The sequence below is a fragment of the Mirounga angustirostris genome, unplaced genomic scaffold (assembly GCF_029215605.1).
Source record: "Mirounga angustirostris isolate CCGP_5_RB_7025 unplaced genomic scaffold, mMirAng1.0.hap1 SCAF_3, whole genome shotgun sequence".
NCBI classification, from domain to species: domain Eukaryota; kingdom Metazoa; phylum Chordata; class Mammalia; order Carnivora; family Phocidae; genus Mirounga; species Mirounga angustirostris.
The window spans coordinates 156,709,516-156,736,537 of record NW_026991711.1 but is presented as its reverse complement, the minus strand read 5'-3'; the positions used below and the strand labels follow the sequence as shown (position 1 = coordinate 156,736,537).

At 39.5% G+C, this 27,022-nt stretch overlaps 1 protein-coding gene across 1 annotated transcript in view; it reads left to right on the top strand.

The window, feature by feature from the left end:
* DNAH7 (dynein axonemal heavy chain 7) overlaps window positions 1-27,022 on the top strand; it is a 243,274-nt gene that overhangs the window by 199,709 nt on the left and 16,543 nt on the right. Inside the window, exons 53-58 of the mRNA XM_064585828.1 lie at window positions 2,577-2,753; window positions 5,139-5,300; window positions 7,692-7,892; window positions 13,045-13,206; window positions 17,877-18,062; window positions 19,580-19,717. Coding sequence (XP_064441898.1) covers window positions 2,577-2,753; window positions 5,139-5,300; window positions 7,692-7,892; window positions 13,045-13,206; window positions 17,877-18,062; window positions 19,580-19,717 — 1,026 coding nt within the window. The remainder of the gene's footprint in view (window positions 1-2,576; window positions 2,754-5,138; window positions 5,301-7,691; window positions 7,893-13,044; window positions 13,207-17,876; window positions 18,063-19,579; window positions 19,718-27,022) is intronic.

Here is a 27,022-nt window from a genome sequence, read left to right as displayed (position 1 = left end):
TGATAAAAGAAACATATCAGGGGAATAAATACTGAAGTGTGCAGCGTTTTGAGCCCATTTACAAAATGAAGAGCTTCTGGCCACCGTTCTCTCCTTCTGAACTGTAAACAGAAAGCCAGTTAATCAGCTTTCAATAAGAAACTTGTCAAATATAAGGGACTATGTTTCTCTGACCTCAGATAAATCCTACAGGAATTTGCAATACATAGAAAAACATAAATGGAAGTCCACAAACTTCATTCCTGCCTTTGGGAAGATGGCTGCTTAAATTAGTCTGTAATTTTTGTTACTGACAGATTTCATTTTACAGACCTAATGCTTGCATAATCAGATTGCAGAAGCAAACCCAATTCTATTGCCTTGCAAACTGAACAGCAAGCACAGCTTAATTCACCTTGGGAGCTACAGTTTGGTCTTGGGAGCAAGTCTTACTCAGGTTAAAATTAAAACAAAAACAAAAACAAAAACACTGAAAGTTGTGTTCACTCACCCCCATGTGTGCACCCCTAACTTGGTCCTCCAGCCAGGTCTACATATGAGCAGTGGCTGACAGCATCTGAACCACTCACAAAAGAGAGGGGACACTTATAACTCCAGTTTACTAAAAGTAAAACCATGAACTTAAAAACCTTGGGCTTTTGTTTGTAAAACTCTAATTTAGTGAAGAAGTCAGCTTTGGGAAGAGATTGTGAAAAAAAAAAAGTTTCATTTTCTGTTAGTTGCTGTTGATTTTTTAATGTAGTGAGGAAGACCAGCTGTGGGGAAAAAAGTAAGGCGAAAGGCAAGGACAAGGCCCAGGATAGACAGGATAGTTTTAGTTTCCTGCAATAAGCTTGATATCTGTGTGCATTCAAAATATCTGAAACATGAAATAACTTATATAGAAATGAAACTTTTTGTATGGGTGAATTATTATGCTGTGACTTTTGTTTAGAATTTCTATAATTAGAATCTCACCTTCACAAAAAGAGGCATCCCAAGTTTTTATTCATTCATTGTTCAGTATATATTTATTGTGTACAAAGAATTTATGAGTCATCATGTGAGGTAGGTCCCTGTCAACACAGTGCTTATATACTGTTGTTATTCTTCTGTAATTTTTCTGTAGTTGAATGAACCTAGAGAAATATTGGAGAGGGATTTAAAAATCTAATTTAAGTCCAGATATTCCTTCAGGGGCCCCCAGGTCCCCACCTTCACACCCTCTGTCACGCACACTCATCCACACTAGGATTTATGCCGTTTAAGGCATTGTGACCTGTCAATGATTTTGACTTACAAACCTTGTGTGAATAGATGATCAGGAGAATACACAATTAAAGTTCGGAACTACTTGTAACTTTTTCCAGAGGAGACCCCCTTTTTGAGATACTTGGTATTTGGAAATTGCTCTTGCAATTTGCTCCAAGTTCAGGAAAGGTGCCAGCTGGTGGAGTTGACAACCTAATTTAGAGTGTTATGCATATACACAAGGCCATCCTTGGGTATAAGCAGGTATCCAGTTAGAGTGATTCTGAGGCCTTCAAAATATCTTTGGGTTCCTGTCACTCCATTACTCCTCTTCCTGGGATATGTTGTCTACATAATTTATTAAGCTAGACATAGGGATACTGGTCTTTTAAACCTATCTTTATCGCTTGTTTGGCTCACATCTGAGATGTGATTAGCTTGGAGCCATTGTCCAGATAGAAAAGGTGTAGACCCTTCATTAGAAAGAGGGAAGGAAAGGGGCGCCTGGATGGCTCAGTTGGTTAGGCATCCGACACTGGGTTTCAGCTCAGGTCATGATCTCAGGGTGGTCCGATCAAGCCCTACTTAGGGCTTCACATTCAGCAGGGCATCTGCTTGAGATTCTCTCCCTCTGCCCTGCTCTCTCTTTTTTTCTCTCTCTCTCTCTCTCAAATAAATCATTTAAAAAAGAGAGAGAGAGAGAAAGAGGGAAGGATGTATTGGAGGCTACACATCAGCCACATTGATGAACAAAATTCCATTTCCACAATGAATGCCTGGGAGGGGCCTCCAAACCACAGAGTTCTCCTCATTCTCACACGTGATCCCTGAAAGTACGCAGGTATGTTATCAGGAATTTTCTGCAAGACAGTTGTGGCTATTTCTCAGGAGTATAGCTTGTTCTTCTTTCAAAGTGCTTTTCTTTTTGCTTTCTTTCTGTTTCTTTTCCCAGCTATATTCTTTCTTGATGGTATAGTACTGTATAAATCACTCTCAAATTTCTACTTTTGAGTTGTGGATTTTTAGAACATAGTATTTTAAAACTTAAGTAAAGAGTTAAGGTTTCTTATATTCTTCATCCACTACATGCTGAATGCTCATTGAAGGGAAGAAAAATGCCTTTGAATTCTGGTGCCACTAACCACTCATCTTTTATTATTTAAATAATTTGTCATTTTTTTCTATCTAAAAGACATTCATATAAAGTGATGCCTTTGACCCTCCACCAACATTAACAAATAACTAAGCTAATGTAGTCTTTTGTTTTAAAATATCTTTGGATCTGAACTTTTAAGTTTGTAAGCAGTTTTGAATATTCTTTCAAATATATTCTTGTCCCTCTCTAGGTTATTCCAATGCTGCAAGAATTTATAATCAACAGATTGGGGCGCACATTCATTGAGCCACCCCCCTTTGATTTATCCAAGGCATTTGGAGATAGTAACTGCTGTTCACCACTGATTTTTGTGCTTTCTCCTGGAGCAGATCCCATGGCTGCCCTTCTAAAATTTGCTGATGACCAGGTACTTTAAAATAGATGAGGTTATCTGATATTATAAAAATGAGTATTTTCCAGCCAAATTTTTTTAAAAAACAAACTTGCTTATCCTAAGTGGGGGAGGGAAAGGTAAAAATTGATCACTCATTTAGCTCTCTAAAGACTTGGGGGGTCCAGAAGTTGACAGTCTCAAGAAAATGATATTTAGATGGCAGCACTGACATTAATATAATTTTCTATACCCAAATTATAAAACCAGAACTTGGGGGCACTCACTTTTATTTTGGGGGGACAGAGGGACTCTCTGACATTATGGCATCAGTGTAGGAGCTTGGGTTGATTTAATAAATTCAAGTCTGGACTGTGACCCTGGGGAGAACCTTCTCTGATCCTGCCCCTTCTCCCAGTCTCTAATGGGGGACCTTCTTGACTCTCCAGGACAATCATATATTACAGGTACTTTACCAGGTTAGAATACATTCTAATATTTATATTTCAAGGCTTTAAAAATTATTCAAATGAATTTACTGTCAATTTTCTTACAACATTCAACCAAGAGTAAGAAAATCTTCATAAACAGGTGACTGGCCATTTTCAAGTTGATTTTTTTTTTTCCCTTTTGGTCTAACCACAATAACATTTTATGGAAGTAATACTGACATTTCTTTTTTTTTTAAGATTTTATTTATTTGACAGAGAGAGGCACAGTGACAGAGGGAACACAAGCAGGGGGAGTGGGAGAGGGAGAAGCCGGCTTCCCGCCAAGCAGGGAGCCCGATGCGGGGCTCGATCCCAGGACCCTGGGACCGCGACCTGAGCCGAAGGCAGACGCTTAACGACTGAGCCACCCAGGCGCCCCAATACTGACATTTCTAAAACCATCACCACTGCTTTTATTGTGCTTTATATATACTGTTGATTTTGCCAGACCTTGTTATGCACATCTGTCTTTTAATTCTTAAAGCAATCCTGTGAGGTAAATAGCGGCATCTCCATTTTATAGAGAGGGACACACAAGCATGAAGAGGTCAAGTGGCTTCTTAGAGGCCACACAGCTAAATGGTTAAAATACTCTTTGTTAGGCTAATTTATTGTAATACTTCATGTTTTGTTCACTGGGTGTGATTCTTAGATCCTTTGGAGTGATAGCGGAGTTCAGCACTTAGCACTGGTTAAAGACGTGCTGGAGCGTGGCTGGCAAGACCACAGCACCTGGGCCTGCGATCGTATCCCGAGGGTCCGGGGCGTGTAGGGCCTTCATAGGCTACACTGAGGACTTGGAATACAATGGGATGATGTGGTAGGGTTTTAGGCAACAAAGTGACATGATCTGATCTGTAGTTTATACAGCTCATCCTAGCTGCAGTGGGGAGAATTTATTTGAGTGGTGCAAAATGGAAGCAGGGCATTAGTTAGGGGGCTGCTGCTAAAAGGCCAGGAAAAGCAAAGGTGGGAAGAACCAGAGTGGCAGTGGTGTGGATGCTAGAATTCATTTTAGGTGGGATTCACCCTCTCCACATCAACATAACCTTTTCGATCCTTTGAGATCTTCCTAGCTCCTCACCATTCTTCTTCCCACATTGTACAACGTGATTATTCTCTGGCCCCTGCGTAGGACTTCTCAGTGCATTGTCTTCACCTGCTATCTCCACTTCTTCCAGAAACAGTAGTATCTGGCTCTGTTTTGTTTTCTGATGCTTCTACCTGCCAATGTTGATGAGCTGTGGATGTTCATAGGTGGCCTGAGACCCTACTCTAGCACGGCTGCCATAATTCAAGGCCTCATCCGAAGAGGATTTGGTGATAACTGCCCTAGAGAGAAAGAGCTCAGGGAGTCACAGACACTGTTTCCAGAAGCTGCAGATGAATCAGGCTGTAGGAGAAATGCATTCCAAACAAACATTCCCACAGAATTCTTTAAAAAAAACTTTTAAATGGGAATTAGAGGTTAATGTTTTTTTTTTCTCTGAACTTTATGCAATAGCCAAATTAATTAAAATATAATTATTCAAAGATCTGGAGGAAACAAGACAAATTCATCTGTCCATAGTTTTCTTTTGGGCTCTGGATTTTAGGAGTTGCTGCTTGAAGTCAGGTCTTTTCATCTCATGTTTCCTCATAGTAAAATGTTCTTAATTTTTTTCTTCTCCTATCTCAACAATCAAAGACCCTACGAATTTTCCATTTATTACCATGACTGTTTCCAACATGAACTGACTGACTTGTGATCTGAGTATTTATAAGATTCTTAATCAGTAAGAATTTTGTTGGCTGCATATGTTTAGACCTTTGAGGGATGCTGCATAATTAAATCTTAATATGCTTCATGTTAACATTTCCTGTAAAAATAATAGTGATTCTTCTTTAAAAATGCATTGTCAAATAACATCTTTACTATTTTTGTACACAGGGATATGGGGGATCAAAACTTAGCTCTTTATCTCTTGGTCAAGGCCAAGGGCCCATAGCTATGAAGATGATAGAAAAAGCTATCAAGGAAGGAACATGGGTTGTTCTTCAGAATTGTCACCTTGCCACCTCTTGGATGCCAACCCTTGAGAAAGTTTGCGAGGTAAAAATTCAAGTGTATTTTTATTAGATTGTATTCCCCCTTCAAAATTAGTGATATACATGCCATTCAAATCCATGCCCTCCTCTGGTTTGGAGGGCTGCAGGCTAGTGGCTTGGCTGGATTATAGGAGAGATGGACTCACATGGGGGACTAGGGGACCAGAGGAAATCACACAGTCAGACCTTGCCCAGTCCCTCTCAGCGGGGACAAGGGCTTATGCAGTGAATTGGAAATCTCTCTCATCCACAAGAATAGCCTCGAAGATGGGGGTAAACCACAGTGCAGACAGAAACCAATATACCTTTCACAGCAGCGGACCAAAGACAACAAAGGAGGCTTTTCAGGGTGAAATTCATGTAGCCACTCTAAACCAAAAGGCTTCAGGATTTAACTCTGCTTTAACTCACTTCTCACCTACTTAGACAGTGAGCCTGCCACAGAGGATCAGTCTGAAACCAAAGGAATACTCCTCCACCTGTTCTTGCAGTGGGTTATGGCACTTCCCCATTTTGGTGGGCAGAAATTCCAAGAAGAAAACCCCACATAGCTCAACTGAGGAAACAGAAGACCTGGTGCTTCCTTTCAACAAACATAGAGAAAATACATTTGATGTAATTACCCATGACTCTAGACCCTTCCTAACTCAGAGTCCCTTTTGTTACTAATTCACCAAGCTAATGATATAACTTGCACTATCCAGACATACAATTGAAACTTTAAGGAACAGGTTGTATTTTCCTTTGTGCCACTTGTCACCGTTTTGTCTGCATCTCCCATTAGAACATAAGCCCCATGAGAACAGTGACTTTGTTTTTTGTTCTCTGCTTTATCTCCAGCACCTTGAATTGTGGCTTGCCCAGAGAGACAATCCGTAACTACTTCCTGAATTAGTGAATGAATATTGCTTCTCTGCTTAAAACTCTTCCTTTGCACGCGAGACAGTTTAAACCCTCATCATGGCTGACAACACACTTCCTGTTGACCTTTGCTACCATCTTCTATGACTTCTTTGCTCTAGCCATTTGAACTTCTTTCACTTTCATTGATACAGCACATTTTTTCAAGAATATAGGCCATCATGGGGCGCCTGGGTGGCTCAGTCGGTTAAGCGTCTGACTCTTGGTTTTGGCTCAGGTCATGATCTCAGGGTCATGAGATCGAGCCCCATGTTGTGCTCCACGCTCAGCGGAGAGTCTGCTTGAGTGCTCTCTCCCTCTTCCTCTGCCCCTTCCCCCGCTCTCTCCCTCTCTCACAAATAAATCTTAAAAAAAAAAAAAAGCATATAGGCCATCATGTTATTTCTGTCTGAAAAATGATTCTATTATTTGCCTTACAAACATCTTCTCATCCTTCAGGTGTTACATTAGAGGTTTTATATTTGTGCCTATTTCCTCATGGCTCCTCCATCTCTAGGCCTTTCTCATGACCTGTTAACTGTGTCATAGATACCCATCAGAGAGTCATATAGGAGAGAAGAGCTGTCCCTAATGGATCACACACGTAGCCCGAAATTCCCATGAGTCATGCTGTTTGAGTCACTGGGCATAGGGCAGCTGGTAGGAGAGAAAAACGGTGCCCTCACTCTCCACTATTGTTATTAAAGAAGGTAGGCACCTCTGTATCCTTCCTAATTGACCCTTATCTCTTCACCATGTGAGTGCTCAAAAACTGTTTTACTGATAAAGAATTGAAATTAAAAAAAAACATGAGATACTACTGACATGAACAATTGGGGGAAGTAGCAATAGGGAATGGGACTGACCAGGAAGAGGGGAAAGGGCCTGTGATAATCATTCCTCACCTTTACAGCCTTCAAGACAGTGCTAAGTGAGTGTTCCATTATCCTCCCTAGTGCAGACCTGAATATCCCCTTAGGAAAATGTAGCTGATAGTGATATGTTTTAATGCTTCACCTTTCAAAACGCTCTCTTTTTCTTCTTTTCATCTCTGCTTGGTTTAATATTGACTTATGTTGCTCATTCTCACAACCTGGCTACAGTAAGAAGAATGGATTATTCTTGATCTGGCTCTCGGGCAGAGAATTATAGCTATAAATATTTCAGCGACATCAGTTAAGATATGAGATTTTTTTGGAATGTCTTAGTCTCTACTGTGGCCAACTCTAAATTATGTAATACCTTTGTAATACCTTTGTGAACTTTCTAGTCCTATGATTTAAATTTTTCGAGAAGCACGGCAACACTCTGGGCCTTCTCAATGAAGAATGTTGTTTCAGGGACAGAATCTGATTTTAAGACTTGTGCCTTAAATTGCAGCAGTGGGTTCTATTTTGTAACAGTGCCTCCTCCCACTTCCAACCCATCCCATGCACATATGATCTGGAGATTTCCCTTGGATTTTCCCATCCATGTCTGATTTCCTTTTTTGCAGGAGTTAAGCCCAGAATCCACACATCCAGATTTCCGCATTTGGCTGACAAGTTACCCATCACCAAACTTCCCCGTGTCTGTCCTGCAGAATGGCGTGAAAATGACCAATGAAGCACCGAAAGGTTTACGAGCTAATATCATTCGATCATACCTCATGGACCCAATCTCTGACCCGGAGTTCTTTGGCAGCTGCAAAAAGCCTGTTAGTAATGGCTAAGTCTTGTTACTTCAGCCCTGGGAAGCATTTCAAGTGGCCCCTGGTGATCATGGATGTGTGTGGCTGAGTAAAACTACAAATTAAATAGGCCTCCTGCCCTGCAGTGCCGTTGGTTTTGATGACTGATTATTGACTGTGCTGAAGTCAATTGTATTAATATTTTATTTTAATTTTACCACCAGCCTCATTTCTGCTCAGCTGAGATCTTCTGGGGTGTCATTAATAATGTAGCTTTCCATTTAGAAAGTCAGCTGTAAGCCATTCCCAGTACAAGTCTGCTAGGTTGGAGAATCTTGTTTCAGGATATTAACTGAGCCCTTTGCTATTTGGAGCCATATCTTTAAATTAAAACATAAAAATATTTCCTCCATATAAACTATAATGAGAGCCAAAATGATTTTACCCCTTGACTGATGGGACTCATAAGGGTCTTTTTTAGCGTCCCCAGGCAAGCAGGGAAACCACCCACTGCTTTCATGATTAGAATTCTATGTGTGAATGTCTGTGACCTAAAATTGTTTCACAGAGTTTTACCATAATTAAAAATGGAAGAGTTTCTTTTTAAGAGGGGTTATGAACCTTGGTAAGTTTTGGCCATTAAACAGCTCATGTTGGGGCGCCTGGGTGGCTCAGTTGGTTAAGCGACTGCCTTCGGCTCAGGTCATGATCCTGGAGTCCCGGGATCGAGTCCCGCATCGGGCTCCCTGCTCAGCGGGGAGCCTGCTTCTCCCTCTGACCCTCCTCCCTCTCATGCTCTCTGTCTCTCATTCTCTGTCTTAAATAAATAAATAAAATCTTTAAAAAAAAAAAAAAAAAAAAAAAAAAAAAAAAAAAAAACAGCTCATGCTTTTGATATCGGGATATGTTTTAAGTACACATCAAAAGAAAACATTAAAAATAAAGAAGTACTTTCATTAAACAAAAGTCTTAGGTACTAAAAGAAAGCAAGCACCTGTGTTTAAAACTAAGTCAAGGGGCGCCTGGGTGGCTCAGTCATTAAGCGTCTGCCTTCGGCTCAGGTCGTGGTCCCAGGGTCCTGGGATCGAGCCCCGCATCGGACTCCCTGCTCCACGGGAAGCCTGCTTCTCCCTCTCCCACTCTCCCTGCTTGTGTTCCCTCTCTCGCTGTGTCTCTCTTTGTCAAATAAATAAATAAAATCTTTAATAAATAAATAAATAAATAAATAAATAAATAAATAAATAAATAAATAAAACTAAGTCAAACTTTATCCTATGCTTCTAAGACCTGCTGTATGAGTAGCTTTTGCATTGATCAGGCCCATAGAGAGCGGGTTACTCCCAGGTAGGCGGTGAGGGCATGTCTGCATGTGATAGGTTGGACAGAAGCCCTTTTGCAAAATTTTACTCCCTTTCTTCTTGATCCAAAGGTCTCTCCAGTGGAAGTCACACATATTGGAAGTCTAGGCATTTATGAAACACAATCCAAACCAAAAGCCCCATCTCCTCAAATGCCAAAAGAGTATGTCATCATTTTTGTTTTAACTTCTTATTGGGAAATAATTTTAAAGTTACAGAAAAGTGGCAAGTATAAAACTAGTATGAAGAACAGCCCTATGCCCTTTACCCATATTCACCTCCTGTTAATACCCTGGTACTATTATTAGTTTAGTGGCTTTGGCAAGGACACGCTCTCTAATTTACTGTGTTCCATATTTGTCCATTGATTCAATCATGTCCTTTAGAGCATCTTCCCTGCTTACTAAAGGTTGGTCTAGGGTTAGAATGACATTGAGTTGCCATGCCTCTTTGCCTCCTTTAATCTGGAACATTGCCTCCCCTTTCTTTGGCTTTGAGGATATTGACCTTTCTGAAGAATTCATCGCCTCTTGCTTTTTTTAATAGAACATTTCATTTGGGGCTTGTTGATATTTCCTCATGATTAGATTCAAGTTACTCATTTTTAGCCAAAATATGACATTAGTGAAATTGTGCCCTCAGACTATCACATTGGGAGATACATGATACCCATTTATCCCTCACTGTTGATAGGAATTTTGATCACCCAGAGAAAGTGATGTCTGAGTTCTTCAATGGGTAGTAACTGCTTTGTGCCTTGCAACTAACCATCAGTCTCTGGGGAGACATTTTCAGGCCATGCCAATATCCTCTTTCTCATCAAACTTTACCCCTGGCCCAGCTTTAGTGGCCGTCGATGTATCTTGCCTGAGGCAATTATTTCCTATGATAATTCTAACTCGAATACTTCCTCCATATTTGACATCTGCCACTCTGCTCTCTGCAACAGCCCTCTGGTCTTCCCCTTTATTTATGTGTTGTTGGTATGGACTCATGAATTCCTTGGTTTTTCCCCCAGTGCTTTACAGTTCATCACCATCCTTAAGTCTTTTGCTCAAATTGTTCCAGATTGGGTCAGTGGAGCACCTTCAAGCTGGCCCCTCTGTACTAGGTCCCATCATTTATTATTATTGTTGTTGTTGTTGTTGTTGTTACTTAACCTTCTTACATTTTTGGCATAAGATGCTGCAGACTTCTCAGTCATCCAACCCTGACACCAGCCATTTTTCTGTGAAGTCCTGGTTCTAGAGACCTAGATCTGGGTGCTGGATGAGCTCAGTGCTACTGCCTTGTTTTTGGTTCTTGGTCTTTTCAGGGGAGAAACTTTGGAGATATATGCATGTACTCTCACACACATACACATACATACAAATATATATACACACATATGTGCATAAGTACATGCACACATACATACTCATTCTCATATTTCAGAGGTGATGAGTTTTTAACAGTATATCCAACTTCTGTCCATCCACCCAGGGTTCTTTCTTACTTTCCCTCATTCCATATGTGCAGGTCACTTCTACACTGAGCATCTGACTCCCACATCATCAGCACATTTACCAATTTGCTTGGTTCTGTAATGTATCTATAATAGTTCTAGGGGCGCCAGGGTGGCTCAGTGGGTTAAGTGTCCCACTCTTGATTTCAGCTCAGGTCTCCATCTCAGGATTCTGAGCTCAAGCTCCACGCTGGGTGTGGAGCCTACTGAAAAATAAAATAAAATAAATAAAATGAAATGAAATGAAATGAAATGAAATGAAATGAAATGAAATAAAATAGTTCCCAAATCCACACAGCATGTGTCACTTTGCTTTTTCCCACCTCTCTGGTTAAACTGATGCTACTTTGCTCTTGTCTCCACTCCCCCTTTCAGTTTATTCCACAGGGGACACTTCCACCTGCCCTTGGATAAAACTCTGGGCAGTATCATGGCTTTTCTGGTTACTGTCAGATAATGAAATGACCTATGGTCATTTTAACTTGCAAAGCCAGTCTTGATTCAGAAATCAGAAAGTACAGTGCAGTGTGTTAATCAATACATACTTAACTTTTCCTTAAAATGTAGGCTTTGGGGCGCCTGGGTGGCTCAGTTGGTTAAGCGACTGCCTTCGGCTCAGGTCATGATCCTGGAGTCCCGGGATCGAGTCCCACATCGGGCTCCCTGCTCGGCGGGGAGTCTGCCTCTCTCTCTGACCCTCCCTCCTCTCATGCTCTCTATCTCATTCTCTCTCTCAAATAAATAAATAAAATCTTTAAAAAAAAATGTAGGCTTTGACTCTCCAGAAACTCACCTAGGACCTGTGGTCGGTGGGCTTCAAGCTGTTAGGGGAATAGGATAGAGTTGGCATCCTTCTTTCTGTGGTGCGCCTGGCAGACGATGGCTGCTGAGCCTGACCACTCAATTTGTAGTATGTGCAGACACAAAGCAGGGTGGAGTGGACATTCTGGGCCTGGGCTGTTATTGCTTGGACCTCTCTGGACTTGGTGGGGGTTTAAAGCTGAATTTTTCTCCTGTGAGTATTTTCATGGGTTCTCCTTGGGCTCCCCTTCCAGACTCCTCTGACCATGACTCCATCACCCTTGTCATGTCTCTCCTTCAGCTGACTGCTCCTGACCCTCCTCAGCTGTTGGTTCTTATCATTCACTTCATACAGACTCTTACTGTTGGGATTTCCTTACCCTGTGATACAAGCGCTCTTGACCAAAAAATGTTTCAAATGACCCCTGGCTGACTTTCTTTTTTCTTTTTCTTTTCTTTTTTTTTTTTTCTTAGAGAGAGAGGAAAGGGAGAGAGGGAGAGAGAGAGAGGATCTTAAGCAGGCTCCATGTCCAACACAGAGCCCAACACAGGGCTCCATCTCAAAACCCTGATGATCATGACGTGAACAGAAATCAAGAGTCAGACATTTAACCAAAATGAGCCACCTGGGTGCTCCCCCTGGCTGACATTCTTAATCCAGCTCCTCATCTGCTCCTTGGGATCCACACTGGCTTGGCCCACCATTGGAAGCGGGGCTCTGATTTCCCTCTCCCAGTCCACTACCCTGCCCCCTTACACTGCTCTACTCTTTTGAGTGTAATGTTTGCACTTTTCCAGTCTACAGGAAAAGCTGCAGGAAACAGGCATCAACTCTGATTGACCCCATCAATTTCCTTCTCACTAGCTTGGACTGAGAAGATAGACCTTGTGCTCCTTTCTCCCTTGGGAATGGGGCAAGAGGGTTCCTAGCACAACTGCTGTTCTTTCCAAGGAAATGTTCACAAATCCTCTCTCAAGCTCTATTTTGACCATTTTATAGCATTCTTGTGGAGGGTGTCTCATACTTTCTGATTTCTGATTCAAGGCTGGCTTTGGCATTCAAAGTAAGTATAAGACTTATTACCTAAGAGTAACTGGAAAAGTCTTGAGGCTGCCCAAAGTTTCAATCCAGAAGTTCTTTACAGAGCTGCTTAATTGGTTTGAAGGGTCTCCTTTGAAATTTCTCCATGGTGGTCTTGGACCACACATTGGAATTCATTCTCCTTGCCTCACTATGCTTCAGTTGGAACGTCCAAAATCCTATAAGGTAACACTAAATAGACAAGCTTACTATGCTCCCTAAAAACCTCGTGTCCACAGCTATGTGTGCCAACTGAACATGTAGGCGAATGGGCATATTTTTGCCTAAATATCCTGTAGAAGTAGTGAGTTCTGTTTTGGCGTACTTTGGGATGGATATATTTATAAACAAAAAGAGTTACTTTCATTTTAAAAAGTGGTAAGTATAATGCAGTGGTAGGGGGAAATGACGTGGTGCCATTTCTTCTCATTACAGGAGGAATTCAAGAAATTACTTTATGGTCTCTGCTTCTTTCATGCTTTGGTGCAAGAGAGACGGAAATTTGGACCCCTGGGGTGGAATATTCCTTATGAGTTCAATGAGACTGACCTAAGAATCAGCGTACAGCAACTCCACATGTTCCTGAACCAGTATGAGGTATCATAAAAATCACAGCAAGGACATTACCTATTTTGCTCTTTATTACATTGTAAGTGTTTGTATAGTGAGCAGGGACTTCTGATTAATTTCTACTCTTATAAAACAAATAGAATAATTCCCAACAGCTTATTAAGTAATACTTTGTTATAACAGGATATCATAACTGCTATCATAGGTAGTTAGGACATTGGCTTGTCTGTTAGGAACCTGTATCTTATCACTTATTTTTGACATGTAAACACCTGTGGGAATCTGAGAACGGAGCATATTGTATTTATTTTGAAAAGGATTTGAGAAGACCATACATCAACCAGGCTCCGAAATGAAAAATACGGACTGATTTCCTTCTGTTCTGGAGCATGACTTTATTTTTAGGAAAATGTCATTGTACTCTTATTCCAGAATTTGGATTTGGGCCATTTGTCAGGAGAAAACAAACTCTTTAGACCATTGATGTTCATCTGAGGTATGGATTCTGGGAAGAAGCCAAACAGCCTAATGTTGTCACATCAACCACATTTAAGCACCTACAATTCTCTCTTTTTCTCCCTCTCTCTCTCTCACACACACACACATCATTTTCTTTTTTTGCCACTTGTCTATCAGTTGGGTTTTTAACATATTTGCAACTTTGAAGAACTGCTTGTTAAACCAATCCAAGTGTCCTGCAAGGGTATGGAACTTTTTGAAAGTGAGTCCCTCCTAATTTTGTTAGAATTTTGTCCAAAAAGTTCACTCATATGTGGAATTTAAGAAACAAAACAGATGAACATAGGGGAAGGGGAGAAAAAGAGAGGGAGGCAAATCATAAGAGACTTCTGACGATAAAGAACAAACAGGGTTGAGGGAGGGAAGGTGGGTGGGGGATGGGCTAAATGGTGATGGGTACTAAGGAGGGCGCTTGTTGGGATGAGCACTGGGTGTTGTATGTAGGTGATGAATCACTAAATTCTACTCCTGAAACCAGTATTACACTACATGTTAACAACTAGAATTCAAAAGAAAAATAACGAGAAAAAATAAAATGAATAGGAAATAGGAGAAGTAGTCAATAAATTATGATAGAATGATTGATTGTTTGCTATTAGGAAAAAAACAAGTTAGATTATTTATACTGTGTAATTCCTGTTGGATTAAAGGAAATAGGAAAAGTTAAACTGTAAATGAAGAAAATAATAGTAGATAGATATAATCTGCTTGGCAGATGGGCAATGGCTTTGTTTTTCTCGTTTTGGTAGGGGTGTGTGTGCGTGCATACGTGTGTGCGTGCCTGTATGTTTAAGGCCCACCCCTCCCTCTCACCCTACTTTCACCCCAAAGCAACCAATTTCACAGCTTAGGACATATCTGTCCTGAAGTTTTCATATATGCATGTAGATCATATATACATAAGCACAATATACACAAATTTTTTTCTGAAGAACATAATCGTATTCGCACATTTTCAGCTTGCTTTTTTCATTCTGCATATATTGTGGACAACTTCCAAAGTAGATAGAGATCTTTGTTTCATGGCTGCTTACACAGCATTCCCCCTTTGTTGACCGTTAGGATTTTATTTCTTTTTTATTTTTTGCTAATAAGCAATGCTAAAATGAACGCCGTTGTGTACACCCTTGCATACAAGTTGCCAACTTCGAGCTCTGCTTCCACGTACACACTCTCTCTCCGTCCGTGGTCTCAAAGGGCCCAGCAACAAGCTGCCATGATTTCTGCGACCCCAACCAGCATCCCCGGGCCCCTGGGAGAATTCACTCCCCAGTGTGATTGGTCCTGGTTGTGATCAAGCTGCTGAGAGAAACAACATCTTACCCATCAGTTCTGGGACAAGTGGGTGGGTTTAACCCTTTTTCCATAAATCAAACTCTTCCCCCTCTCCATCTCCTCTTTCCTCTACATCTGGAAACCCTCCCAGGGGCCAGCTGGTTCACCTTCGTTCTACCTATTTACTATGCAAATGAGTTTTACTACCTATTTACTATGCAAATGAGTTTTCTTGCTTTGTTTCATTTTCATGAGGTCAACAAGGCAAGTCCAGGCAGTGCATGCATCTGACCAAACTCCCGTCTCATTCGACGTTGGAAGAACATAAACATGCTGGAGTTCATCCTGATTCTGTTTGTTTCTCCACAAGGTCTTGGTCACTGACACAAGTTCTCCTAAATTCTCGCCTTCCACTCCAGTTCTAACAAATAACCAGTTTCATCATTCCCAGCCCCTAATTCAATAAATTTCCCCTCTCTAACAACTATCATCTACTCTTCCTTAGTGTGATTATTTCTATTGAAGAGATTCCTCAACGTGGGATCCCAGGGATGTGGGATATACACTCTTAACTTTGCACAGATAACTGCAAGAAGGGCTTGAAAGGACAAAGGCAATGAAATAATTCTAAAGTCAAAGATTGCTATATTTTAAAACATTGCTTTATTACCATAAACAAACATCGTAAAAATTAAAGACAATTGAAAACTGAGGAGATAGCTAAAATATATCTGACAAACTGATTTAGTAACTGTATAAAGAGCTTTTAATAACAATAAAGAAGATAATCATCCAAATGAGGAAAACACATAGAAGAACAGAGTAGGTTATTTAACAAAATAAATACAAGTGGTGAATAAGCATTTTTAAAATGTCAATATCAAAAATAAACTTAAGGTATGTAAATGGACAGTATGGTGACTAGAGTTAATACCATATTGCATATTTGAAAGTGGCTAAGAATAGATCTTAAAAGTTCTCATCACAAGAAAAAATGTGTAATTACATGTAATGACATGTTAAATAGATTTATTGTGATCATTTTACAATATATACAAATACCAAATCATTGTAATATGCTTGAAACTAATGTTATATGTCAATTTTATCTCAATAAAAAAATACACTTAAAAATTAAAAACAGGCACACTTGGCTGGCTCAGTATGTACAGCATGTGTCTCTGGATCTTGGGGTTGTAAGTTCAAGCCCCATGTTGTGTATAGAGACTACTAAAAATAAACAAATATTTTTAAAGTATATTTAAAAAATTTAAAAATGTACCTGGAGTTAACAATGTTATTGTTTAACTGTCAATTTTTTCTCCTAAATGATAACACTCAGTTTTGTTGAGAGCAGTGAGAAATAGAGAATTCTATTTGGATATGTAAGTATTTATGCTGATGATAAAACAAATTGCAGTATGAACAATCAATACTTTTGTACTCATAAACATTTAAAAATTCTTCATACCAGAGAATATAATAAAAAAGCAAACTAAAAGGAAAAAATATTTCCACAAATTTGATTAAAAAGGATAATTTATAAAACAGCTTATACAAATAAAGCCATTAAAACCAATTGAAAAAAATGGGTAGAAGGCTAGTTCACAGAACAAATGTTATTAAACATGAAAAAAATTATGAACTTCACTGATATTCTAGGAATGCAAATTAGCACAATATTAATTATCTTTGGTCAAACAAATTAGCAAAAATTTTAAAACTGATTCCTACAATTACTACAGCCTTTCAGAAAAGCAATTTGGTGGGCTGCCTGGGTGTCTGTCAGTTAAGTGTCCGACTCTTGATCTCAGCTCAGGTCTTGATCTCAGAGTGTGAGTTTAAGCCCCACATTGGGCTCCTTGCTGGGCATGGAGCCTACTTAAAAAAAAAAAAAAAATGAAAGAAAAGTAGCTTGGTAACATTAATCAATTGCTTTTTATAAACTCTTTACCTTTGACATAGTAGTTTCCTTTTCAGGAATCTAGACTAAAAAATCATTAGAAATTTTAAGAAATGTATATTTAATGAAACGTAATTTAACACAGCAGAAAATTAGGAGTGACTGAAGTATTCAATATTGGAAGATAGTTATTAAAATTTTTTTCTTTTATTTCAAATTTTTAAATTCTAGTTAACGTATAGTGTAATACTGGTTTCAGGAGTAGAATATAGTGATTCATCACTTACATATAACACCCAATGCTCATCACAAGTGCCCTCCTTAATACCCATCCCCCATCTAGCCCATCCCCGGTCGACTGCCCTCCATCAACCCTCAGTTTGTTCTCTATCATTAAGAGTCTCTTATAGGTTTGCTTTCCTCTCTCTGTTTTTTTCCCCTTCCCCCATGTTCATCTCTTTTGTTTCTTAAATTATTAAAATATTTTAAAAGAGTATTTTATGAAATGGTAAAAGGTATCTTATAATACGAGCTTTGGTGAAAAGTTATATGCAAAATTGCCTCTACAATGATTCCACTTGTCAAAATACAGAGGGATATAAAAAGGTGATGCAAGAAACCAACACTGATTATCTCTGAATTACATTGGATTTGTTTTGAATGTCAGCGATGCCACGTTTTCAAGGATGGGATTCTGGTCTCATTCTGTGTCTGGCACATAGTAGGTGGTCCATTAGTGTTGGTTGAATAGTGAGTGAATGCCAAGTTAATAGACGAATTCTGTTCTCTGCATTGACTGAATAGAAATGACAGATCATACAAGGAGAAAAAGACTATGGGGGAAATCACGACCATTAGCAGAAACGTATGTAAGGGGAAATTGTGCTTAAGGCAAATTTTTGTAAGCAGTTTAATAATAGGAGCAAACAGGAAACAAGCTCTGCATGATGTGCTACTGATAACTCTTAGCTAGAGGAGTGACTTGAACTCTGGATTCTAGGAGCTGCCTTACGAAGCTCTGCAGTACATGACAGGTGAATGCAATTACGGAGGCAGGGTGACTGACGACTGGGATCGGCGCACCCTGCGCAGCATTCTGAACAAATTCTTCAACACAGAATTAGTCCAAAACCCAAGCTATAAATTCGACTCAAGCGGCATCTATTTTGTTCCTCCTTCTGGTGATGTAAGTATGCCCTTCAAGAAAACGAAAAGCCGTAAAACCCGAAATTCCTCTGATAAAATGGTGATTTTTTTTCCCCAGAGGCCTTGTTTTTTGGTTAACCATTGTGTGTGCTTTTTTCAGCCTTCTTGGAACAGAACCAACCTCATGCATAGATGTAGTTAGTAGTTTGCTGTTTGCTGTAATGTGAGGGCTATCAGAAAGACCCCCTCACCCGGGAAGAGCTTCCTTAGTGAGCTGAAATTCTGTTGTCATGAATTTATTCCATTGGTAGAAAGTCATTGTACCCAATTAAAGTGGAAACACACATGAGAAGGGTTACAAAATAATATTAACAATCACAGTTAATATCTAGATCATGCTTACTTATTTACAAAGCAGTACAGTTCATTATCTCCCTAGAGCTTCAAATTAACATCAGTATTATTATTCTGTCCTTTTTACAAACGAGAAAGCAGGTTCACTAAAGTTGAATAACTTGCCCAAGACCACACGGGTAAAAAGGGGGAGAGAGTTACAGAACCATCTCCTGCCTAGAGTCCATTTCCCTCTGCCTACTTTTTCCAGGCCTGCGTAGTAGAAGATGTGGGATCTGCCTTCAGATGATCACACAGTAGACTTCCAGAAACTGCCAGGACAATTGAATTGGTTCTCATTTTATTCCTAAAAGTCAAATGGGCACACATTGAAAGTTAAACTATGACCACATGCATCAGAGGCACATACCATAACTGCATCGTTCATTAAGATCAATGCTAGCTGAGAGCAGATGTCAATAGGGATGAAAAGAAAATCAGTCCCAGAGCCAAGGTCACTAAATGAGTGGAGGAGGTCAACATGTGGAGCCATGGGTATCAGAATTTCCAGTGATGAATTGTCAAGTGAGAAAAAAGCAAGATGAAGTCGGGTATATGTAACATGACCCATTTCGAGAAACCATCAGTGAACAATCCCCTACCCCCACTCACCATATATGTATATGAATTGGTATGATTGTGTGAGCATGAAGAAAGGTTTGTAATTTTGACAGAAGTCCATGTAAAGAAAGTACAAAATGTATGTGCATATGTATAAAAATAAATGTTAATGGTGATTATCTCAGGGTAATAAACATTCGGGTAATGTTTACTTTTCTGAATTACGTGGATTTATCACAAGCAAACAGAAAAATCAGAGTAAAGAGAAAAAAATTATTTTTATTGCAATAAATGAAGAACAATCATCAATAAATGTGGCACAGAAAAATTTCTCCAGCTAAATGAGATGGCTGGGATGTTCCTCTCTCCATTTTCAAATCCATTTCAATTGAATGGAACATTTTATTTTTTCTTCCTAAATGTTTCCTTTTTTTTTTTTTTAACTTTGGCCCAGGTTGAAAGAAAATGAAAGCATTCAGTGTCCAATTCCACAGGCTCATCCACTCAATAACTTGAGTATTGAAAATTATCACTTCTCAGAGAGAAAGTTCTACAGGATAATTGATTTCTAACCTCCTGACTCTTTGTTATTCATCTTGGCAGCACAAAAGCTACATCGAATACACAAAGACTCTGCCCCTGAACCCTGCACCGGAAATCTTTGGGATGAATGCCAATGCAGATATCACTAAAGATCAGTCGGAAACTCAACTGCTGTTTGATAACATTCTTCTCACACAGGTATGTGCTTGGTGCAGGAACTGGCTTCTGAGGCTGGAATGGATGCTGCCCAAGCAGCGTGGGCCATCTGGTCAAGTACAGAACCATTTTAAGGAAAAGACGAAAATTCCCATATACCTTAAATATGAATTTAAACATTAAGTACATGAACATATGGTTTTGGTTGGCTTTTTTTTTTTTTCATCGGTCTTTTGATTTGGAAAGAATCTTTGAGTATCATTCATCTGTTAGGAGTTCCATTTTGCCTTTCTTACAGAAACCATGTCCAAGTGCATTATATCTTTTTTTTTTTCTTCCAAGTTATTTCAATTCAGATTAGGTAACATATAGTGTAGTATTGGTTTTAGGAGTAGAATTTAGTGATTCATCACTCACATGTAACACCCAGTGTTCATCTCAAGTGCCTTCCTTGATACCCATCCCCCATCTAGCCCATGCCCCCACCCATTGCCCTCCAGCAACCCTTAGTTTGTTCTCTATAGTTAAGAGTCTCTTACGGTTTACCTCCTTGTCTGTTTTTATCTTATTTTATTTTTCCTTCCCTTCCCCTAAGTTCATCCATATTGTTTCATAAATTCCACATATGAGTGAAATCATATGGTATTTGTCTTTCTCTGACTGACTTATTTCACTTAGCATAATACCCTCTCGTTCCATCCACAATGTAGCAAATGGCAAGATTTCATTCTTTTTGATGGTTGAGTAATATTCCTGTGTGTGTGTGTGTGCATATATATATGTATATATTTATAAACACACCACATCTTCTTTATCCATGCATCACTCAATAGATATTTGGACTCTTTCCATAGTTTGTTGTTGTTGATAATGCTTCTATAAACACCAGGGTGCATGTGCCCCCTTTGAGTCTGTACTTTTCTATACTTTAGGTAGATACCTCTTAGTGCAGTTGCTGGGTCATAGGGTAGCTCTATTTTTAATTTTTTGAGGAACCACCATACTGTTTTCTACAGTGGCTGCACGAGCTTGCATTCCCACCAACAGTGCAAGAGGGTTCCCCTTTTTCCACATCCTCACCAACATTTGTTGTTTCCTTTGTTGTTAATTTTAGCCATTTTGATAGGTGTGAGGTAGTATCTCATCCTGGTTTTGATTTGTATTTCCCTGATGATGAGTGATGTTGAGCATCTTTTCATGTGTCTGTTATCAATTTGTATGTCTTATTTGGAAAAATGTCTGTTCATGTCTTCTGCCCATTTTTTGACTGGATTATTTGGGTTTGGGGTATGGATCCTACTCTTTATCAGATATGTCAAGATTTACAAATATTTTCTCCCATTCCATAGACTGCCTTTTAGTTTTGTTTATTGTTTCCTTCACTGTGCAGGAGTTTTTATCTTGATGACGTCCCAATAGTTCATTTTTGTTTTTGTTTCCCTTGCCTCAGGTGACATGTCTAGTAAGAAGTTGTTAAGACCAAGGTCAAAGAGGTTGCTGCCTGTGTTTTTTAGGATTTTGATGGTTTCCTGTCTCACATTTAGGTCTTTCATCCACTTTTAATTTATTTTTGTGTATGGTGTAAGAAAGTGGCCCAATTTCCTTCTTCTGCATGTCATTGTCTGTTTTTTCCCAACACCATTTATTGAAAAATTGTCTTTTTTCCATTGGATATTCTTTCCTGCTTTGTCAAAGATTAGTTGACCATATAGCTGTGGGTCCATTTCTGGGTTCTCTATTGTGTTCCATTGATCCATGTGTCTGTTTTTGTGCCAGTACCATACTGTCTTGATGATTACAGCTTTGTAATAGAGCTTGAAGTCTGGAATTGTGATGCCTGCCAGTTTGCTCTTCTTTTCAACATTACTTTGACTATTCGGGATCTTTTCTGGTTCCATACAAATTTTAGAATTGTTCTAGCTCTGTGAAAAATGCTGGTGGCATTTTGATAGTGATTGAATTGAATGTATAGATTGCTTTGTGTAGTATAGACATTTAACAATATTTGTTCTTCCAATCCATGAGCATGGAATATTTTTCCATTTCTTTGTGTCACCTTCAATTTCTTTCATAAGTTTCTATAGTTTTCAGAGTACAAGTCCTTTACCTTCTTGGTTAGGTTTATTCCTAGCTGTCTTATGGTTTTTGGTGCAATTGTAAATGGAACCAATTCCTTGGCTTCTCTTTCTGCTGCTTCATTATTGCTTCTTTATAGAAATGCACCATATTTCTGTATGTTGATTTTATATCCTGCAACTTTGCTGAATTCATGTATCACTTCTAGCAAAGTTTTGGTGCAGTCTTTTGAGTTTTCTACATAGAGTATCATGTACTGTGCAAATACTGAAAGTTTGGCTTCTTCCTTGCTGGTTTTCTTTTCTTTTTGTTGCCTGATTTCTGAGGCTAAGACTTCCAGGACTATGTTGAACAACAATGGTGGAAGTGGATATCTCTGTCAGGTTCCTGACCTTAGAGGAAAAGCTCTCAGTTTTTCCCCATTGAGGATGATAATTAACTATGGGTCTTTTGTATATGGCCTTTATGATGTTGAGCTTTGTTCCTTCTATCCCTACTTCTTGAAGGTTTTTTCAAGGAAGGATGCCGTATTTTGTCAAATGCTTTTTCTGCGTCTGTTGAGAGGATTATATGGTTATCTTTTCTTTTATTAATGTGGTGTATCATAATGATTGATTTGTGAATATTGAACCATGCTGCCACCCAGGAATAAATCCCACTTGATTGTGGTGAACAATTGTTTTAGCATGCGGTTGGATTCAATTTGCTAGTATCTTGTTGAGAATTTTTGCATCCATGTTCATCAGGGATATTGGTCTGCAATTCTCCCTTAAAAAAAAAAAGATTTATTTGAGAAAGAGGGGAAATGGGGTGGGAGGGACAGAAGGAGAGACTCTCAAGCAGAGTCCATGCTGAGTGCAGAGACCAACGCACAGCTCGATCTCACAACCCCGAGATCATGACTTGAGCCAAAATCAAGAGTCAGACGCTTCAGACCAACTGAACCACTCAGGTGCCCCTCTAATTCTCTTTTCCAGTGGATTTAGTGGTCCCTGTCTGGTTTTGGAATCAAGATAATTCTGGCCTCATAGAATGACTTTGGAGGTGTTCTTTCCATTTCTATTTTTTGGAACAGTTTGAGAAGAATAGATGTTAACTCTTCTTTAAATGTTTGGTAGAATTCCCCTCGGAAGCCATCCACCATGGACTCTTCTTTCTTGGGAGATATTTGATTACTAATTCAATTTCTTTGCTGGTTATTGGTCTGTTGAAATTTCCTATTTCTTTCTGCTTCAGTTTTGGTACTTTATATTTTCTAGGAATTTATCCATTTCTTCCAGATTGCCCAGGTTGGCATATAATTGCTCATAATATTCTCTTATAAGTGTTTGTATTTCTGCAGTGTTGGTTGTGATCTCTCCTTTCTCATTTGTGATTATTTGGGTCCTTTTTTCTTTTTGTAAGTCTGGCTAGGGGTTTATCAATTTGTTAATTCTTTCAAAGAACCAGCTCCTAGTTTTGTTGATCTGTTCTGCTGTTCTTTTTTAAATTTCTATACCATTTATTTCTGCTCTAATCTTCATTATTTCCATTCTTCTGCTGGTTTTAGGCTTTATTTGCTATTCTTTTTCTAGCTCCTTTTGGTGTAAGGTTAGGTTGTATATTTGAGATTTTTCTTGCTTCTTGAGGTAGGACTGTATTGCTATATACTTCCCTCCTGGACTGCTTTGCTGCATCCCAGATGTTTTTTGGCTATTGTGTTTCATTTTCCTTTGCTTCCATGTATTTTTTTTTTTTTATTGCTTCTTTAATTTCCTAGCTGACCCATTCATTGTTTAGTAAGATACTTCTTTAACCTCCAGGTATTTATGGTCTTTCCAAATTTTTTCTTGTGGTTGGCTTCAAGTTTCATAACATTGTGGTCTGAAAATATGCATGGTGTGATCTCAGTCTTTTTGTACTGGTTGAGGCCTGACTTTTGACCCAGTATGTGATCTATTCTGGAGAATGTTCTCTGTGCATTTGAAAAGAATGTGTATTCTGCTGCTTTAGGATGAAATGTTCTGACTATATCTGGTAAGTCCATCTGGTCCAGTGTGTCATTGAAAGCTCTTATTTCCTTGTTGATCTTCTGCTTAGATGATCTGTCCATTGCTGTGAGTGGGGTGGTAAGGTTCCCTACTATTACTGTATTATCAATGAGTTTCTTTATGTTTGTTATTGATTTAGATATTTGTGTGATCCCAAGTTGGGGGCATAAATATTTACAATTGCTCGATTTTCTTGTTGGATAGACCCCTTTATTATGATATAGTGCCCTTCCTCATCTCTTATTTACAGTCTTTGGTTTAAAATTTAGTTTGTCTGATACAAGTATGGCTACTCCAGCTTTCTTCTGATGACCATTTGCATGGTAAATGGTCCTCCACCCCCTCACTTTCAATCTGCAGGTGTCTTTGGGTCTAAAATGAGTCTCTTGTAAGCAGCATGTAATGGGTCTTGTTTTCTTAGTCATTCTTATACCCTATGTCTTTTGATTGGAGCATTGAGTCCATTTACATTCAGAGTAATTATTGATAGATACGATTTAATGCCATTGTATTACCTGTAAAGTTGCTGTTCTTGTAGATTGTCTCTGTTTCCTTTCTAGTCTTTGTTGCTTTTGGTCTCTTTCCCGCTCAGGGGCCCCTTTAATTTTTCTTGCAGGGCTGGTTTATTCTTCATGAACTCCTTTGGTTTTTGCCTGTCTGAGAAATTCTTTATCTTTCCTTCTATTCTGAATGATAGCCTTGCTGGATAAAGTATTCTTGACTGCATATTTTTCCCCTTAGCATGTTGAGTATTTCATACCATCCTCTTCTGGCCTGCTAAGTTACTGTGGCCAGGTCTGCTGCTAACCTTATGTGTCTGCCCTTGTAGGTTAAGGACATTTTTTCCCTAGCTACTTTTAGAAGTCTCTCTTTATCTTTGTATTTTACAAGTTTCACTATGATATGTCCTGGTTGTTGACCTGTTTCTGTTGATTTTGAGGGGAGTTCTCTGTGCCTCTTGGACTTGAACACCTGTTTCTTTCCCCAGATTAGGGAAGTTCTCAGCCATAATTCGTTCAAATAAACCTCCTGCCCCCTTTTCCTGCTCTTTTTCTTCAGGGACTCCTATGATATGGCTATTGTTGTGCTTTATGTAATTGCTGAGTCCCCTAAGTCTATATTCGTGATCTAATAGATTTTTTCCCCTGTCTTTTTCAGCTTCATTATTTTCCATAATTTTATCTTCTGTATCACCTATTTCTTCCTCTGCTTCTTCCATCCTCACTATGATTACATACAGTCAGTTTTGCATCTCAGTCATAGCATTTTTTATTTCAGCCTGGCTAGTTTTTAGGTCTTTTGTCTCTGCAGCCAGAGTTTCTCTGGTGTCTTCCATGCTTCTTTCAAGTCCAGCCAGTGTTCTTATGACTGTCGTTCTAAATTCTTGTTCAGATTCATTGCTTATATTTGTTTGAGCAAATCCCTGGTATGTGATTTCTTCTTGATCTTTCTTTAGGGGAGAATCCCCCCATCTTGTCGTCATTATGTCTAGGTTTCTGTCTTTGGGTATTTGAAAGCTTGTTATGTTTGTTATTAATTACTTACTTATTGAGAGTAAGACTATATTAAGAAAGAGTCACACACTGTCCAGGGCCTGGTGCTTCAGGAAGTGTCTCTGGTGTATGCTGTTTGCAGTCTGCTCTTGTGTTGTGGGGGCTCTTTCCTGCAGGTCAGTCTTGTGCAGAGTTCCTCCTTGCTTGCAGTGGGAGTGTTTAGGCCTTTAACTAGGTGTGCTTTGATTTGTTAAAATAAGCCTGATTTAAACAAACAAACAAAAAGCCTGATCTGAAAAAAAAGGAAAAGGGACCAAAAAAAAAACCTCCAAAGAAACAAACAAAAAACTATAAGATAGTTTTCCAAAGAAAAAGAAAAAAGGAAGCCTGATCCAAAGAAAGAGAAAAGGAAATGAAAAAACAAACAATAACCTATAAGCCTGATTCCAAAGGGGAAAAAAAAAGAGCAAGAAAGCCTGGTTCTATTTCCACTAGAACAGTGCCTCCTGGATGGCTTAGTCAGTTAAGAATCTGACTCTTGGTTTTGGTGCTGGTCATGACTTCAGGGTCATGACATTGCCCCAAGTTGGGTCCGCGCTCAGTGGAGAGTCTACTTGAGATTCTTTCCTCTTCCCTCTCCCTTCCCCTCTGCTTCATCCCCTCTTGTGTGCATGCATGCTCTCTCTCTCTCTCTTTTAAATAAATAAGTAAATAAAATCTATTTCTACCAGAACTGAAGCTGACCCTTTGGAGCCTCTGTGATCAGTTGACTTGGTACATGCAGGGGGCTTGTGTTATTCCTCTGGGGTAGAGGCCTGCTGCCCTGGCTCACAGTCAGACCTTCCAGGGTAAAGATGCACCTGCAGGGTGCGGGGCGGGGGGGGAGGTTTGGTGTAAGCAGCTCTAGCCTTTCAATCTGCAGGTGTCTTTGGGTCTAAAATGAGTCTCTTGTAAGCAGCATGTAATGGGTCTTGTTTTCTTAGTCATTCTTATACCCTATGTCTTTTGATTGGAGCATTGAGTCCATTGCTCTGCAGGGAGGGGAGCTCAGCCTGCTGCTGTTCAGGAAGCCCTCGCAGAAAAGTGAACAGTCTCCCCTCTCGTGTCCCAGACTTCTGTTAAACCCCCTCCCTCAACCTGTCTGTGCCCAGACCATCCGTACCCCCAGCGCCACAGTGTTTTATCTCTGGCGTGCAGCTGGGAATCACAACTCCAGATTTTAAAGGACCCTGTGTGGTGTGGACTCTCTCCCCTCCTCCAGAGGAGAGCCTCGCCATGCTGTGTCTGGTGCTGCTTTGTCCCAGAAAGGCAGTTGCACAGTTGCACAGGTACTTGGAGCTTATACTGAAAGACAGCGAAAAGCAGCGGACAGGTTATCTGTCCTCTGTGCGGGCTTCTGTCCCTTGCTGATGAAGGACCAGCTCAATGGCACGCGGCGGGTCTCTTGTCCTTGGAGAGGCAATATACCCTCTTCCAAAAGTACTCCAGGAAGGGGAACGTTCTCTCCCAGCAAGTGCATTATATCTTATGTCCCCTTTTAATTCCTTAAAAGTGGAAGAATATCAAAGATACTTGGGAAGAGGTTTGATGTCAGAATCCAGTCTAAAATTTTGCCTGTTTTCTAGTCTCTTACTAATTCAACAGCAGCTTATAAAATGACTTATCTTTTTCAAATATTCCAGAATATTTAACCTAGTTTACATAGAAAGTTTCTTTCACATCAGTATTTTATCAGATTACATAATATT